Source organism: Lagenorhynchus albirostris, chromosome 2 (assembly GCF_949774975.1).
Source record: "Lagenorhynchus albirostris chromosome 2, mLagAlb1.1, whole genome shotgun sequence".
NCBI lineage: Eukaryota > Metazoa > Chordata > Mammalia > Artiodactyla > Delphinidae > Lagenorhynchus > Lagenorhynchus albirostris.
Window position 1 is genome coordinate 73,208,913 of NC_083096.1, and position 13,684 is coordinate 73,222,596.

A 13,684-nucleotide genomic window follows, 5' to 3' on the forward strand; every position below is an offset into this window, starting at 1 on the left:
GCTGTAAAAATCCAAGAAGGAAAATATTCTCCACCCTGTCAGTCGAGCCTGGCTCACCAGCAGTGCTCAGGTAGCAGAAGGAAAGACACCCAGGACATGAGTTAACAGTGGCCAACCCTGGACTTGTCAGATCTGGGTTCCGGTCCCAGCTATTGCTCAAGTTTGCTGCGTGACCTTGAGCAAGTTCCCGGCCTGCTCTGGGTCTGTTTACTCTTCTGTACCATAACGGGGTTGACGCAGGTGGTCCTTCCAGCCAGGTGAGCTGGGAGAGCGGGGCTGGGGCTGTGGAGGCGGACCCCAGGTGCTTCTACGATCCTGTGCCCACAGGTCGTAGGGAACCTCCTGTACTACCGCTTCCTGAACCCGGCTGTAGTGGCCCCCGACGCCTTCGACATTGTGGCCATGGCAGCAGGCGGCGCCCTGGCCACCCCCCAGCGCCACGCCCTGGGGGCTGTGGCTCAACTCCTGCAGCATGCTGCCGCTGGCAAGGCCTTCTCCAGGGAGAACCAGCACCTGCGGGTCTTGAACGACTATCTGGAGGAGACACACCTCAAGTTCAGGTCTTGGGTCCTGGCATCCTGTTCCTCCTGTCCCCTCCTCCTTTTCCCATCTTCTTTCACGTACCACTTCCCCTCTCAACTCCATGAGGAGGAGAGGCATAGAGGTGAAGAGTATAGTTAGTGGGTTGGAGGATAGATTGTTGGAAGGACTCCCCAGTGGAGAGAAAAGAGGACTGTTGGAGGAAGTTGGCTTGAGGGGACCACCGGGAGAGAAGGTAGAGCAGCACAGAAGGGCCGGAGTCGAGACTGGAGAGTCACAGTTGGCTTGAGCGGTCACTGGAGAGGGCCGGCGGAAGGCTGATGGGAACAGAAATGTGGCGGGTGCCGGCCCGCCCCACCCTCTCACATGATCTTCCTCTGGAGGTAGGAGGTTCATCTGCCGAGCCTGCCACGTGCCAGAGCCAGAAGAGCGCTTTGCGATGGATGAGTACTCAGACATGGTGGCTGTGGCCAAACCTGTGGTGTACATCACCGTGGGGGAGCTGGTCAACACGCACAGGGTGAGAGGCGGCAACCTGGGGGCGCTGGGTAGGTGGGCTGGCCCTGGAAGGCCTGGTTCAAACTCTGCATCTCTTTTTCTCCCTCCATCCTATAGCTGTTGCTAGAACACCAGGACTGGATCGCCCCTGATCACCGCGACCCCCTGCACGAGCTCCTGGAGGACCTTGGGGAGCTGCCCACCGTCTCTGACCTCATCGGTACGTGCCATCCTTGACAGCTGGGGTGGGCGGCGGGGGCGGGCAGTCAGGTGAGCAGGGCGTGGGAACGTGCCCCCTCGAGTTTTTGTTCAGTCGGGGACGTGTGCCAGGAAGCTGGTTACACGCTCTCCCTCTCTCCCTCTGGTCCTGGGATGGACAGACTGATATGGAGAAGGTGGACAGACAGTAGGGGACCCCGTACCGTCATGTAAATGGCCAGTTCAATCATGCGAGAGAGCCGTGGAGGCATAGGGCCTGTCTTGGGTCTTAAAACGTGTCTCTGATGAGGGGGGATTTCAGGAGCTGTGGAATGAAAGGATGCTGGCTTACAGGCGTGGAAGGGCAGGGTGGAGGTGGTGACAGATGGGAGACAGCCAGGAGCTCCAGGCTTGGGGAGGCACAGCCCCAGTAATGCAAGGGTGAGCTCTGTGGGTAACAGCCCTTCCGCTGGTGCTCAGGGCTGAGGGTACAGGGTGGTGCCGCAGAGCAGTGTGGGAAAGCTTCCTGGAAGGGGGGCTCATGGAGCAATGTATTTATTTACCATGGCCCCATCTGTGCGTAAGTGTGCTAGTCTCTCTCCTTCCTCACCTGCCTCAGGGGAGAACGTAGCTGCGGATGGGAACGTGGATCTGAGCAAGCTAGAAGTGTCCCTGACACTGACCAACAAGTTTGAAGGGCTAGAGACAGATGCTGACGACACCAATGCCCGGAGCCTGCTTCTGAGGTGGGAGAGCAGCCTCGGCCCCCTGAGCCTCCCCAGGCCAGTAAGATGGCTACTGTGGAGTGGCCATCCCACCTTCCTCCTGGGCTCTCTTATCCTTCACAAAGTTCTCCCTGAAGCCGAATTGGCCTTCCCCTTGCTGCAGTCTCAGCTGTTTCCCTTCTGGTGGCCTCAGCTTTTTGCGCTGTCTTGTGGCTGAAGGCAAAGGAATAGTTAGGACATTGGCAACACGGTTGTTTGCATATTGTTGTGCTGTTTACCAAATGCTTTCTTACACATCATTTAACCTAAGGGACAAATGGTGAGGTAGATGATGGTTTCCCTGCCTTCCAGTGGAAGAAAGAAACTTGGGTTAAGTGACTTGCCTAAAGTCCCATAGCCGGTCGGTGGGGGAACTCGTGTTCTAATTCCCTGTCCTTACGAGTGATGGTCAGGAGATGGGCATGGAGCTTTTCAACCCCAGTTCTGCAAAAGTGAGGGAGGACCCCCAGCAGGGCTGGGCTGGTCATCCAGGCAGAAGAGGAGCCAGGTTGCCACTTTGATCCCCCTGCCAGCAAGGCAGTCCCTCTGCTCACCCATTCACCTGGTAAACCAGTGAGCAGGGTGTTCAGCTCTGTCCTGCCATCAAAGCCCTTACAGTGGGGCGAGGCTAGGGGTGAGTACACATCAGAGAGCCGCCAAGAGGGAGGTGGGTGTCAGGTGCGTGAGAGCTCAGAGGGACACCTAGGTAGAAAAGGTCTCACAGAGGAGGAAGTGTGTCCTTCAGCCAAAGGACTCAAAGGAAGACCATTTGTGGGAGGCATTGTAGGCAGAGGACACAGAGGTGTAAGAGAGCACAGTGTGTTCGGAACCATGGTAGTTCTGTATCACAGACCCATCACCCCACCTCCTGGGTCTTCCTCCTGGTTATGTTCTCACAACACCTACCCCCATCGCACCCTCTCTCCTTACCACCCAAGCGTCCCTGGTAGCCGTGATGCGGGGCAAGGTCCACTTACTCTCAGCTCCCTAGCCAGCCCCATGTCCAGACCCTCCCCCTGTCCCTCACCTCTCCCCCCTCGCTCCCCTCCTGCAGCACCAAGCAGATGCTGGCTGAAATCATGCAGTTCCACTCTGGGGATTCCCTCAAGGAGATCCTGTCCCTCTCGGCCTCCAGAGAGCAGGTGAGCGGCAGGCTGGCCCACAGGTACTGTCTCTTTCGCCCCCCACCAGCATGGCTGATGCCTTTCCCGGGAAGACAGCTGTGCTCACCAGTGATGTGAGCTCTGGGGGACCGAGGCCTCTGCCCTTGACCCCCAGAGGCCCTCAGGCTGCAGAGTGCCAAGACTCCACCTCCCTCCCTACTCCCCATTGAAATAAGAGTGAGCCTGCAGGGACCCCAGCCCCTGCTGTCAGTGCTAGGAGTTGCTGGGGGTGCAGAGAGGCAGTCTGGGCAGGCTCCCTTGGAGAGCACCGAAGGGCCGGTGCTCAGCGCAGGGAGTGGGCTGCTTGAGGGCCTGGAGGCAGGAGAAGGTGCTGAGTGGTGGGTGGCCAGGGGCAAGCTGGGCCAGCTGGAGTACAGACTCAGCCAGGGGCTTCCCAGAGAACAGGTGGGGACAACCAGTAGAGGCCTGTCCCACAACGCAGGACAGAAGGAGGGAGAGAAGCCCAGATACCCTGGAGCCATCACAAAGCTCCGTCGTTGGGAGTCGCAGCCAGTGTCTACCGGAATCCTTTATGCTGTACTCCTAGCGGGGCCCCCTTGGCCGCTCTTCCTCTCAGGTGACCCGCGAGGCCCTTCAGCATCTGCGAGGCTGTACACTTTGATGTTCACAAGCCACCTCACCCCGCCCCTCCCCCCGGACCATGGCCTGGGGGCAGAATGGTAGGGCCTGCTAGACCCCTCCGCATCTCTGCCCCCCAGGAAGCAGCCCACAAGCGGCTGATGTGCCGACGCCAGGCCTGTGAAGCCCAGACCCCAGTGTCGCTGCGACGACACCGCTCGCTGACAGCTCACTCCCTCCTGCCGCTGGCAGAGAAGCAACAGCGTGTCCTGCGGAACCTGCGCCGACTGGAGGGCCTGGCTTTGGTCAGCGCCAGCGACGGCTACCAGGGGCTGGTAGACGAACTGGCCAAGGTAACGGCCTGGGCCTGGAGGGAGCGGAAGGGCGAGAAAGAGAGAGAGAGAGAGGGAGTGAGTGTGCGTGTATGTGTGTGCGTGTGTGTGTGTGTGTGCGTGCGTGTGCGTGTGTGCGTGCGTGTGTGTGCGTGCGTGTGTGCGCGTGTGTGCACGTGCGTGCGTGTGTGTGTGCGTGTGCGCGTGTGCGTGTGTGTGTGCGTGCGTGTGCGCGCGTGTGTGTGCGTGCGTGTGCGTGTGTGCGTGTGTGCGCGCGCGTGTGCGTGTGCGTGTGCGTGCGTGCGTGTGCGCGCGTGTGTGTGTGCGTGTGCGCGTGTGCGTGTGTGTGCGCGTGTGTGTGCGCGCACGCATGTCCATGGTGCTGGCACCTCAAGGGCAGGCCTCTCCCTGGTGAGTGCCTACCCAAAATTGTCACCAGCCAGGGGAAGCCCAAGCGATCTCCAAGGGTCCTTTTTGAAGGAAAGGTCTCAAAATTCGTCAGGGAAGGGAGTATTCTTGAAACTCTTTCACTAAAAAACAAGGAGCCGTGGAACAGTTACTCCTCAATGGGGGAGAGGCCCTGGAAACGTCCTTCAAGGGTTTGGGATAGGGTCCTTGAGATTGCCCTCGTCCTAGGGAAAACAACCTTGAAATCTTCCTCTTCCTGCTCTTCCTAAAGATCCTTACAGTGAGTTGTTCTCGGGCCTGAATCAGACCCTGAGATTCTCCTGCCAGGAAGGGTCAACTCACCCCTCCCCTGGTGCCCCCAACCCCAGGACATCCGCAACCAGCGCAGGCACCGGCAGCGGCGGAAGGCAGAGCTGGTGAAGCTCCAGGCCACGTTCCAGGCCCTGAGCAGTAAGGCCACCTTTTATGAGGAGCAGGGCGACTACTACAGCCAGTACATCCGGGCCTGCCTGGACCACCTGGCCCCCAGCTCCAAGTAGGTGCTCCCTTCCTACACTTTGAAGCTTACCTGTGACCTCTCCTCCTGCCCATGTCGACCTTTGCCCCACTCTTTCCCAGCTTTGATAGGGACATCTCACCCCAGAACAGCATGGTCCCTTCCTGACTCTGGTCTTTGAGTTTCACTCGCAAAGTCTTGGGTTCAAGTGCAGCCCCCTCCTCTTGTCTTCCACCAGTGAGAAGTCTTCCTCGGGGTCTAATTTCCTTCCTACCAGCCACAGAGAGCACTAGTGTCTTTGGTGTTGAAGGATTTGTTAGATGAATTCTCTGGGGCCTTTTCTTCCTCAGGAGTTCTGGGAAAGGGAAGAAGCAGCCGTCTCTCCATTACACTGCTGCCCAGCTCCTGGAGAAGGGTGTCTTGGTGGAAATTGAAGATCTTCCCACCTCTCAGTATGTGTCTTTGGAGGGCAGAATGTCAGACCTCTCCCATGTCCTAACCTGGGGGTGGGGCTCTGGGCTGGGCACCAGGTGGGAGGGAAGGAGATGCATGGTCCCTGCCTTGAAGGAGCTGCTAGAACAATGGGGAAGACACGACATTTCCAGACAGAGTTAAGGGCAGTGGGTGTGGTCTGGCACAGTTCTAGACACCCCAAGGCAGAAGATGCTGGGAAGGTGTCCTGGAGGAGAGGACAGTTGATTAGGGCTGGGCAGAGAGAAGAGCTGAGGTGTAAGCAGAGGTAAAAGTGGGAGGAGAAAGAGAGTGATAGAGGGGAAGCCTGGCTCTGGGTGACTCACAGCACTGCCTGGGATGAGCAGCAGTGGGTGGAAGAGTGCGGCTGTGGCCCTGGAAAGACGCAGTGGGTCCCTGTTTTGAATCCTGTTCTTGATAGCTTCAGAAATGTGATCTTTGACATCACCCCTGGAGATGAGGCAGGAAAGTTCGAAGTAAATGCCAAGTTCCTGGGTGTGGACATGGAGCGATTTCAGCTTCACTATCAGGTGAGGGGACACTCCCATGAGCCCTCAAGACACCCGATGGGCTTTCGGTGCTAGCCTAGAGATGGCAGCCTCGCCTGGCTTCTCTGGGCCGCGGATGACATCAGCTCTGTTCCCCACCCAATCCGTATCGTCTATTCCTGAAGAGAAGGGTGATGGTCTGTGTAGCCCAGGCCTCTCTGTCCCCGTGCCCTGACACAGACCCCACTGCCAAGCATCAGGAGAGTGGAGTGGGCTGGTGATGTCAGAGCAGGATTAACATTTGAAGCCCTATCACATGTCAGGGACTTTACACATTACCTCATTTAATCCTCTCCGAAACTCTCAAGCATTATCCCTATTTTATAGGCTCTGAGACTAAAAGGTTAAGAAGCCGGCCTAAGTCATAAGCCAGTGTTCAGGGAAGCAGTGATTTTAAATCCAAATCTTTTTGCTCTGCTGTTTTGTCTTTTAAATGATTTCAAGCCCTGGCTCTGCTTGAATTGACATTTGGTCAAGTCACTGTACTTGTCTCTTGGCCTCGGTTTCCTCATCTGTGCAGGGGGTTTCAATGCCCACTTCAGTGGCCAGTGCCACTGGATGACTGTGTAAGTCTCCAAGATGTTAGTGTTTTATAGACTAGCTGTATGGGCCACCGTGAGAAACCCTCAAACTTGCTTCCCTGCCCCTTCCCTCCCTCCTAGGACCTCCTGCAGCTCCAATACGAGGGTGTGGCTGTCATGAAACTCTTCAACAAGGCCAAGGTCAACGTCAACCTTCTCATCTTCCTCCTCAACAAGAAATTCTTGCGGAAGTGACAGAGGCAGTGGGTGCTACCCAAGCCTTTCTTACCTCGCTGGATGCTTTTCTTAACACTAATGCACTATTCCACTTCCCTGCAGACCCCCAGAGCTCAGGACTGGGCAGGGCTCGAGGAGTCTCACCCTTTCCCCAGCTGGGAGGAGTTTGTCTACCTGGCCACAGGCAGGGACTCTAATTGGCTCAAGCGAACCCTGTCTCTGAGTCTGGCTGTGTGGCTTTGAAGTCCCAGAACCCCACGGTTTTCCAGCCAGATGGTAGGGAATGAACCTAGGGCCTGCCCTTTGACCTGAGAAAGCTATTGCTCTTGCGTCTGCTGCTCCCCTCCCAATACCGTGAGCACTGCCCCAGCGGCCTGATTTCCTGCTGCCTCCCTTCCCTTCGCAGACCCCAAAGTCAGAGGGTCCCTGTCCCCACTCCCACTTCATCAGCTATGTGTGTTCCTGCCCTGCTGAAGCCCAGGCCACTCTGTGACGCCTCACACCCTCCAGCCCGTCACCCTCACACCGGGTGGACAGCGCCCGTGAATGCCCATGTGGCATTGTGACACGGTTGCCATCCAAGGCGGCCTAGGCAAGATGACCCTCTGTTAACCTCAAATCGCATTCCCTTGTTTACAGTCTGTTTTACATGCGGGTCACTAGGGTATTTATTCTCTCCTACCCCTGTACTCTGTGCAGCCTTAATCATGGCTTTCTTTCTTTTTGAGCTCAGAGAAAGAGTTCCCATTTCCCTGTTCAAACTAATATTCATGCCAATCTTTTATACGTTGTATATAAAGTCACCTTGGATCACTCGTGTTTAAGATCTCATTACTTCAGCTTCATACGGTACAAAAAGCAGTCTTCCCCTTTTCTCTCTCACCCTCAGGATTCTTGCACCTTAGATCTGACTCTTCCAGGCAGTTTCCATAGATCTGCCGTCTTGTCTCAGCCACTGTCTCTCTCTTGTCCCCACATCTACCCAGCTTCCTGTCCCTGTGGCCCTTCTGATTTCATTTTAATAAAAGCAGTTGTTACCCCCACATCTGTTGTTAACCCCTTATTTCACTTCCTGCGCAGGCCTCCAAGTTCTGGGACAGATGTTCCCTGGTGGGCGGGGAAGTCCTTCCTGCAGCCTCCCCCAGCCTCCTGCCTGCCTCGGCTGTGGGCCCACTCTGCCTGCCTGAGCTCATCAATGCTTAATGAGATGTGGCGTTTATTCCTCTCTTCCCTCCCCCAGGGGACAGAGAGTAGGAAGAAATGCTTAGGTTTTGATTCTGCTTTTATCAGCCACTCTGAAGACTAAAGCCAAGAGGAGGAGAAACCAGTCCAGCTTCTACTTCATCCGTTTTGCACACATTTGCTGCAAATTCTTTTCCTGAGCCTTGGGTGATGACACTAAAGGTGCTTGAGCCACAGCTTCTTAGTATCGTGGGTTCTACACTATGATCAAAATCCCATGTCCATGAGGAAAGCCGCCCTCCTTTCCTCCCAGGTTTCAGGAAGCACGGAGGGGAGTCTGGAGGAGGGGACAGTCTATACAGACACCCGTCCTGACATCAGAACTCCCAAGCAGCTCCTACTGGGCGGGTGCACACAAGTTTGCCCAGTGCAGCCCATCTCCCTGCACTCCGTTCCATTCTGTCACTCAGGATCTGTCTTGCTGTCACATTCAATCTCAGTCACATCCTCTCCCCCCCCTTAACATGTCACAGCAAAAACTTCAAGTACCGCCTCGCTCTGGGTGACAGTGACACGTACCAGTGGATCCAAGTTTCTGTACAGGATCAGTCATCATTAAAAGTCTCACACTCACCAAATGGCTCCAACACTATCCCACTGTGATGCCCCCCCACAATCACATGATCTCAGCTGCAGGCACCACATGTAGAAAAGTCACAACAGCTACCGTTATTGCTGGGATATTTACAAACACTTGTTCCTCACAAAAACTCTACAAAGGTAAGCAGTCACCATTTTTGTTTAACAGATGATGAAACTGTGATTCAGAGGATTAGATAACTACCCAACGCTACACAGCTGGTAAGGGGCAAAAAGTCTTTAAACTCGGGCCCATCTGCTCAGATTATATTCCCTTGCATGATTCTCTTCTCTGAAGCATTTCCACTTCCTTCACCCCACACTCTCATGCCACTCTCTTCTTCCAGGCTCACCTGACTCGACCCTAGTGATGGTCTCTGATGAGCTTCAGTTCATCAAGTCTTCTCCTAACTGTTGATGCCCAATCTGAGATACAGACACTTAGCTCCAATGGTTGGGGCTATACACCAGTGCAACCTCCTCGGAGGACAATTTGGCAACATCAGAAATATAAGTGCAGGGTGCCAGGACAATGCAATGGGGGGAAGAGTAGTCTTTTCAACAAATGGTGCTGGGACAACTGGATATCCACATACAAAAGAATGAAGTTGGACCCCTACCTCACACCATAAACAAAAATTAAAACATCATAAACCTAGACATAAGAGCTAAAACTATAAAACTCTTAGAAGAAACACATAAATTTTCATGACTTTGGATTAAGCAATGGTTTCTTTAGACACTGAAAGCACAAGCCACAAAAGAAAAAGTATTGATAGATAAATTGAACTTCATCAAAATTCAAAACTTGTGCTTCAAAGGACACTTGCAAGAAAATAAAAAGACAACCCACAAAATGCGAGAAGATATTTTCAAACTATATATCTGACAAGGGATTTATATCTACAATGTATAAAGAATTCTTATGGGTCTTCCCTGGTGGCACAGTGGTTAAGAATCCTCCTGCCAGTGCAGGGGACGCGGGTTCGAGCCCTGGTCCGGGAAGATCCCGCATGTCGCGGAGCAACTAAGCCCGCGAGCCACAACTACTGAAGCCCGCACGCCTAGAGCCCATGTTCCGCAATGAGAGAAGCCACCACAATGAGAAGCCCGCGCACCGCCACAAAGAGTACCGCTGCTCGCTGCAACTAGAGAAAGCCCATGCACGGCAACAAAAACCCAACACAGAAAGGGAGGGAGAGAGGGAGGGAGGAAGAAATTAAAAAAAAAAAAAAGAAACTCTTACAACTCAAAAATAAAAAGCCCAACTAAATGCGCAAAGAATTCGAAAAGCCATTTCTCCAAAGAAGATATACAGATGGCTAATAAGCACATGAAATGATGCTCAACATCATTAGTCATTAACAAAATGCAAGTCAAAATCATGAGATACCACTTCACCCCCACTAGGATGGCTAAAGTAAAGTAGGTAATAACAAGTGGTGAGGATGTGGAGAAATTACAAGTCATATATTGCGAGGGAGCTTGTACAATAGTGGAGCCACTTTGGAAAACAATTTGGCAGTTCCTCAGCATTTTAAACATAGAGTTACCATATGAGCCAGCAATTTCACTCCTAGGTATATACCCAAGAAAATGGAAAGCATACGTCCACACAAAAATCTGTACATAAATGTTCATAGCATCATGATTCATAGTAGCCAAAAAGTGGAAATAATCCAAATGTTCATCAACTGATGAATAGATAAACAAAAGGTGATATATCCATACAATGGAATATTATTCAGCCATCAAAAGGAAGTACTGATATATGCTACGACATGGAAGAACCTTGAAAACATTATGCTAAGTGAAAGCCAAACACAAAAGGTCATATATTGTATGATTTCATTTATATGAAATGTCCGGAACAGAAAGTAGATTAGTGGTTGCCAGGGCCTGGGGAAAGGGGAGAACGGAAAGTGGCTGCTCATGGATATGGGGTTTCTTTGGGGGATGTTGAAAATATTAATTAAATAGTGGGGATGGCTGCACAGCTCTGTGAATATAGTAAAAAACCACCTGATTGTACACCTTAAAAGGGTGAATTTTATGGTATGTGAATTATATTTATTTTTTTTAATGTAAGCATACATACCCAGTAAGGAATTTTTCCTGTGGAGACACCTGGATAAGGGAGCAAAGAGCTCCCGAGCGTTTGTTGCAGTATTATTTGTAATGGTGATGATCTTAGAAAGGCAGCCACACAATGCTACATTATGCAGCCAATAGAAATGATGAGCTAGATCTGAGTGCAATGATGTGAAAAGCTGTCAATGGTACATGTTGTTTGGAAAGATACACAAGAAACGTGGCAGTGGTCACCTTTGGGGAGGAGGAAGTATCTTTCTATGCTGTTCTTACAGTGAGCTTATACTAGTCTTATGAAAAGGAAAGCCAACACACGCTATGGCTCTAGAACTGAGGTGTGAACATCACGGAGGAGTGGCGTGTCCCTTGTTCTACAGCAGTGCTGCTGGGATTAGGCACCACAAGCTGTTCCTGGTCCGCTACTGGGACACATGCCGAAATTGAGAACAAGCATTTAGAAACTCACAGCCAGCAGTTTTACCCCTGAATCTAATAAAAGATTGAGTTTATAAGTCTTTTCATTTCATTTTTCTAATAACTAGTTTTTATTGTATTTCACGAAAATATCAGTCCATAACAGATGGGAAATTTTAAGATGTCACCCTTCATTACAGACAGCTTGAGAAGAACTGTTCTACAGGGAATATTTTTAGTCATGTGACATAAGAAAGCATCAGCAGGGACTTCCCTGGTGGCACAGTGGTTAAGAATCTGCCTGCCAATGCAGGGGACACGGGTTCGAGCCCTGGTCCGGGAAGAGCCAACATGCTGTGGAGCAACTAAGCCTGTGCGCCATAACTACTGAGCCTGCGCTCTAGAGTCCATGAGCCACAACTACTGAGCCCACGCACCACAACTACTGAAGCCCGCACGCCTAGAGCCTGTGCTCCACAACAAGAGAAGCCACCACAATGAGAAGACCACACACCGCAACAGAGTAGCTCTCGCTTGCCGCAACTACAGAAAGCCCGCACACAGTAAGGGAGACCCAACGCAGCCAAAAATAAATAAATAAATTTATTTTTTAAAAAAAAGTGCATTAGCACTGGGGTTTCTGGGGTTTTTTTTTAATATTTATTTATTTATTTATTTGGTTGCTCCAGGTCTTAGCTTTGGCAGTCAGGCTCCTCAGTTGCAGCTTGTGGGCTCCTTAGTTGTGGCATGTGAACTCTTAGTTGCAGCATGCATGTGGGATCTAATACCCTGAGCAGGGATCAAACCCAGTCCCCCTGTATTGGGAGCCCAGAGTCTTAACCACTGAGTCACCAGGGAAGTCCCACATTGGTACTGTTGAATTAAACCAGAGGGACTGAATGGAGTAGCTGAGATCACACTATATATGCAATTTTAGAGTCTGCTTTATTCATTTAGCTGTGAAAAACATTCTCTATGTCTTAAAAATTTCTTCAGGGCTTTCCTGGTGGTGCAGTGGTTAAGAATCCGCCTGCCAAAGCAGGGGACACAGGTTCGAGCCCTGGGCCGGGAAGATCCCACATGCCGCGGAGCAACTAAGCCCGTGCGCCACAACTACTGAGCCTGTGCTCTAGAGCCCACGAGCCACAACTACTGAGCCTGCGTACCACAACTACTGAAGCCCGTGCGCCTAGAGCCCGTGCTCTGCAACAGGAGAGGCCACCGCAATGAGAGGCCCACACACCGCAACGAAGAGTAGCCCCCGCTCACTGCAACTAGAGAAAGCCCACGCACAGCAACGAAGACCCAACACAGCCAAAAATAAAATTAATTAATTAAAAACAAAAAAAAATTCTTCAAAAATGTTATTAATGTCTATAACATAACCCATATAGTTCATATATTTAACATTCCCATAATATTGGACAGTTTTCCATTTTCATTAATTTATATAATTCTGCAATGGATATCCTTGGGTATAAGATCTTTATTTACATTTCTAATTATCTCCTTAGAATGCTAGGACAGAAATTACTAGATCAAAGAGCATGAAATTTTAAAAAATTAGGTTTTTCCAGATTATAACACATATTCATTGTAGAAAATTTAGAAAATATTTAAAAAGCAAAAAAAGGTTAAAATAATTCATGATGCCATCACCAAATGATAGCTACTTGTAATATTTTGATGTATTTTCTTCTAATCATATTTGTAATTAGAATCACACTATGCCTCTTATTTTGTAACCTGCTTTTTCCATTTAACACTGTAAAAAATTCACCATATTAAATGGGATATACCATAATTTACTTAATCCATCCACTATAAAATAACCATATATACTTAATCCATCCACTATAAAATAACCGTCTAGAGGGTTAAGTTTTGATATATAGAAGAATGTTATGTTGCAAATCCCTTGTAGGGGGCTCTGTTGGCATTGTTCTCTCTGGGTCTTTTTTTTTTTTTTTTTTTTTTTTGGCCATGCCATGCGGCACACGGGATCTTAGTTCCCTGACCAGGGAGCGAACCTGTGCCCCCTGCAGGGGAAGCCAGAGTCTTAACCACTGGACTGCCAGGGAAGTCCTGAGTCTTTTCCTTTAGGGTACTGATTCTCTCTTCCTCCAAATGACTGGTGGGATTAATGGTTAGCAGAATCTGCCTCCCCCTGACCAGGACACTGGGCTCAAGGCTATAGAATAGACACAGACTCCCTTCCCTTCTGCAATCAGAATTTGAATTCTGAGGGTGGCACCCAGGAAGGAAAGCCAGTTGAAGCTGAGTCACCAGCTGGCAGCACCCTGGAGAGACAGCCAGCAGTTTCTGACACTGAGATCCCTAGAGGGGTCAGCGTGTCATCTTTCCCAGGTCAAGTCATCTCATTCCTTACAACCCTGAGTGCTATCAGCGTCTCCTGACAGATCCCTGCTTGCTGAAATTCCTCAGCGCCATGTTTTATTATTTACAAAGATTCCTTCCTGATTCATCTTTCTACCTAAATCTTTGTGCCTGGGTTTATTTCCTTGGATTATGCTCCTAGAAGGGAAGTTGCTGTGTCAAAGGGTAGGCACCTTTTAAAGGCACTTTATGCATGTGACCTAATG

General features: G+C 51.0%; 1 protein-coding gene across 1 annotated transcript in view; it reads left to right on the forward strand.

The window, feature by feature from the left end:
- IQGAP3 (IQ motif containing GTPase activating protein 3) overlaps nucleotides 1–7,780 on the forward strand; it is a 40,525-nt gene extending 32,745 nt beyond the window's left edge. Inside the window, exons 29-38 of the mRNA XM_060136129.1 lie at nucleotides 328–560; nucleotides 928–1,060; nucleotides 1,156–1,258; nucleotides 1,856–1,982; nucleotides 3,055–3,142; nucleotides 3,883–4,095; nucleotides 4,851–5,017; nucleotides 5,329–5,430; nucleotides 5,871–5,979; nucleotides 6,660–7,780. Of these exons, the coding sequence (XP_059992112.1) occupies nucleotides 328–560; nucleotides 928–1,060; nucleotides 1,156–1,258; nucleotides 1,856–1,982; nucleotides 3,055–3,142; nucleotides 3,883–4,095; nucleotides 4,851–5,017; nucleotides 5,329–5,430; nucleotides 5,871–5,979; nucleotides 6,660–6,773 (1,389 nt within the window). The 3' untranslated portion in view covers nucleotides 6,774–7,780. The remainder of the gene's footprint in view (nucleotides 1–327; nucleotides 561–927; nucleotides 1,061–1,155; nucleotides 1,259–1,855; nucleotides 1,983–3,054; nucleotides 3,143–3,882; nucleotides 4,096–4,850; nucleotides 5,018–5,328; nucleotides 5,431–5,870; nucleotides 5,980–6,659) is intronic.
- Nucleotides 7,781–13,684: the final 5,904 nt, after the last annotated feature.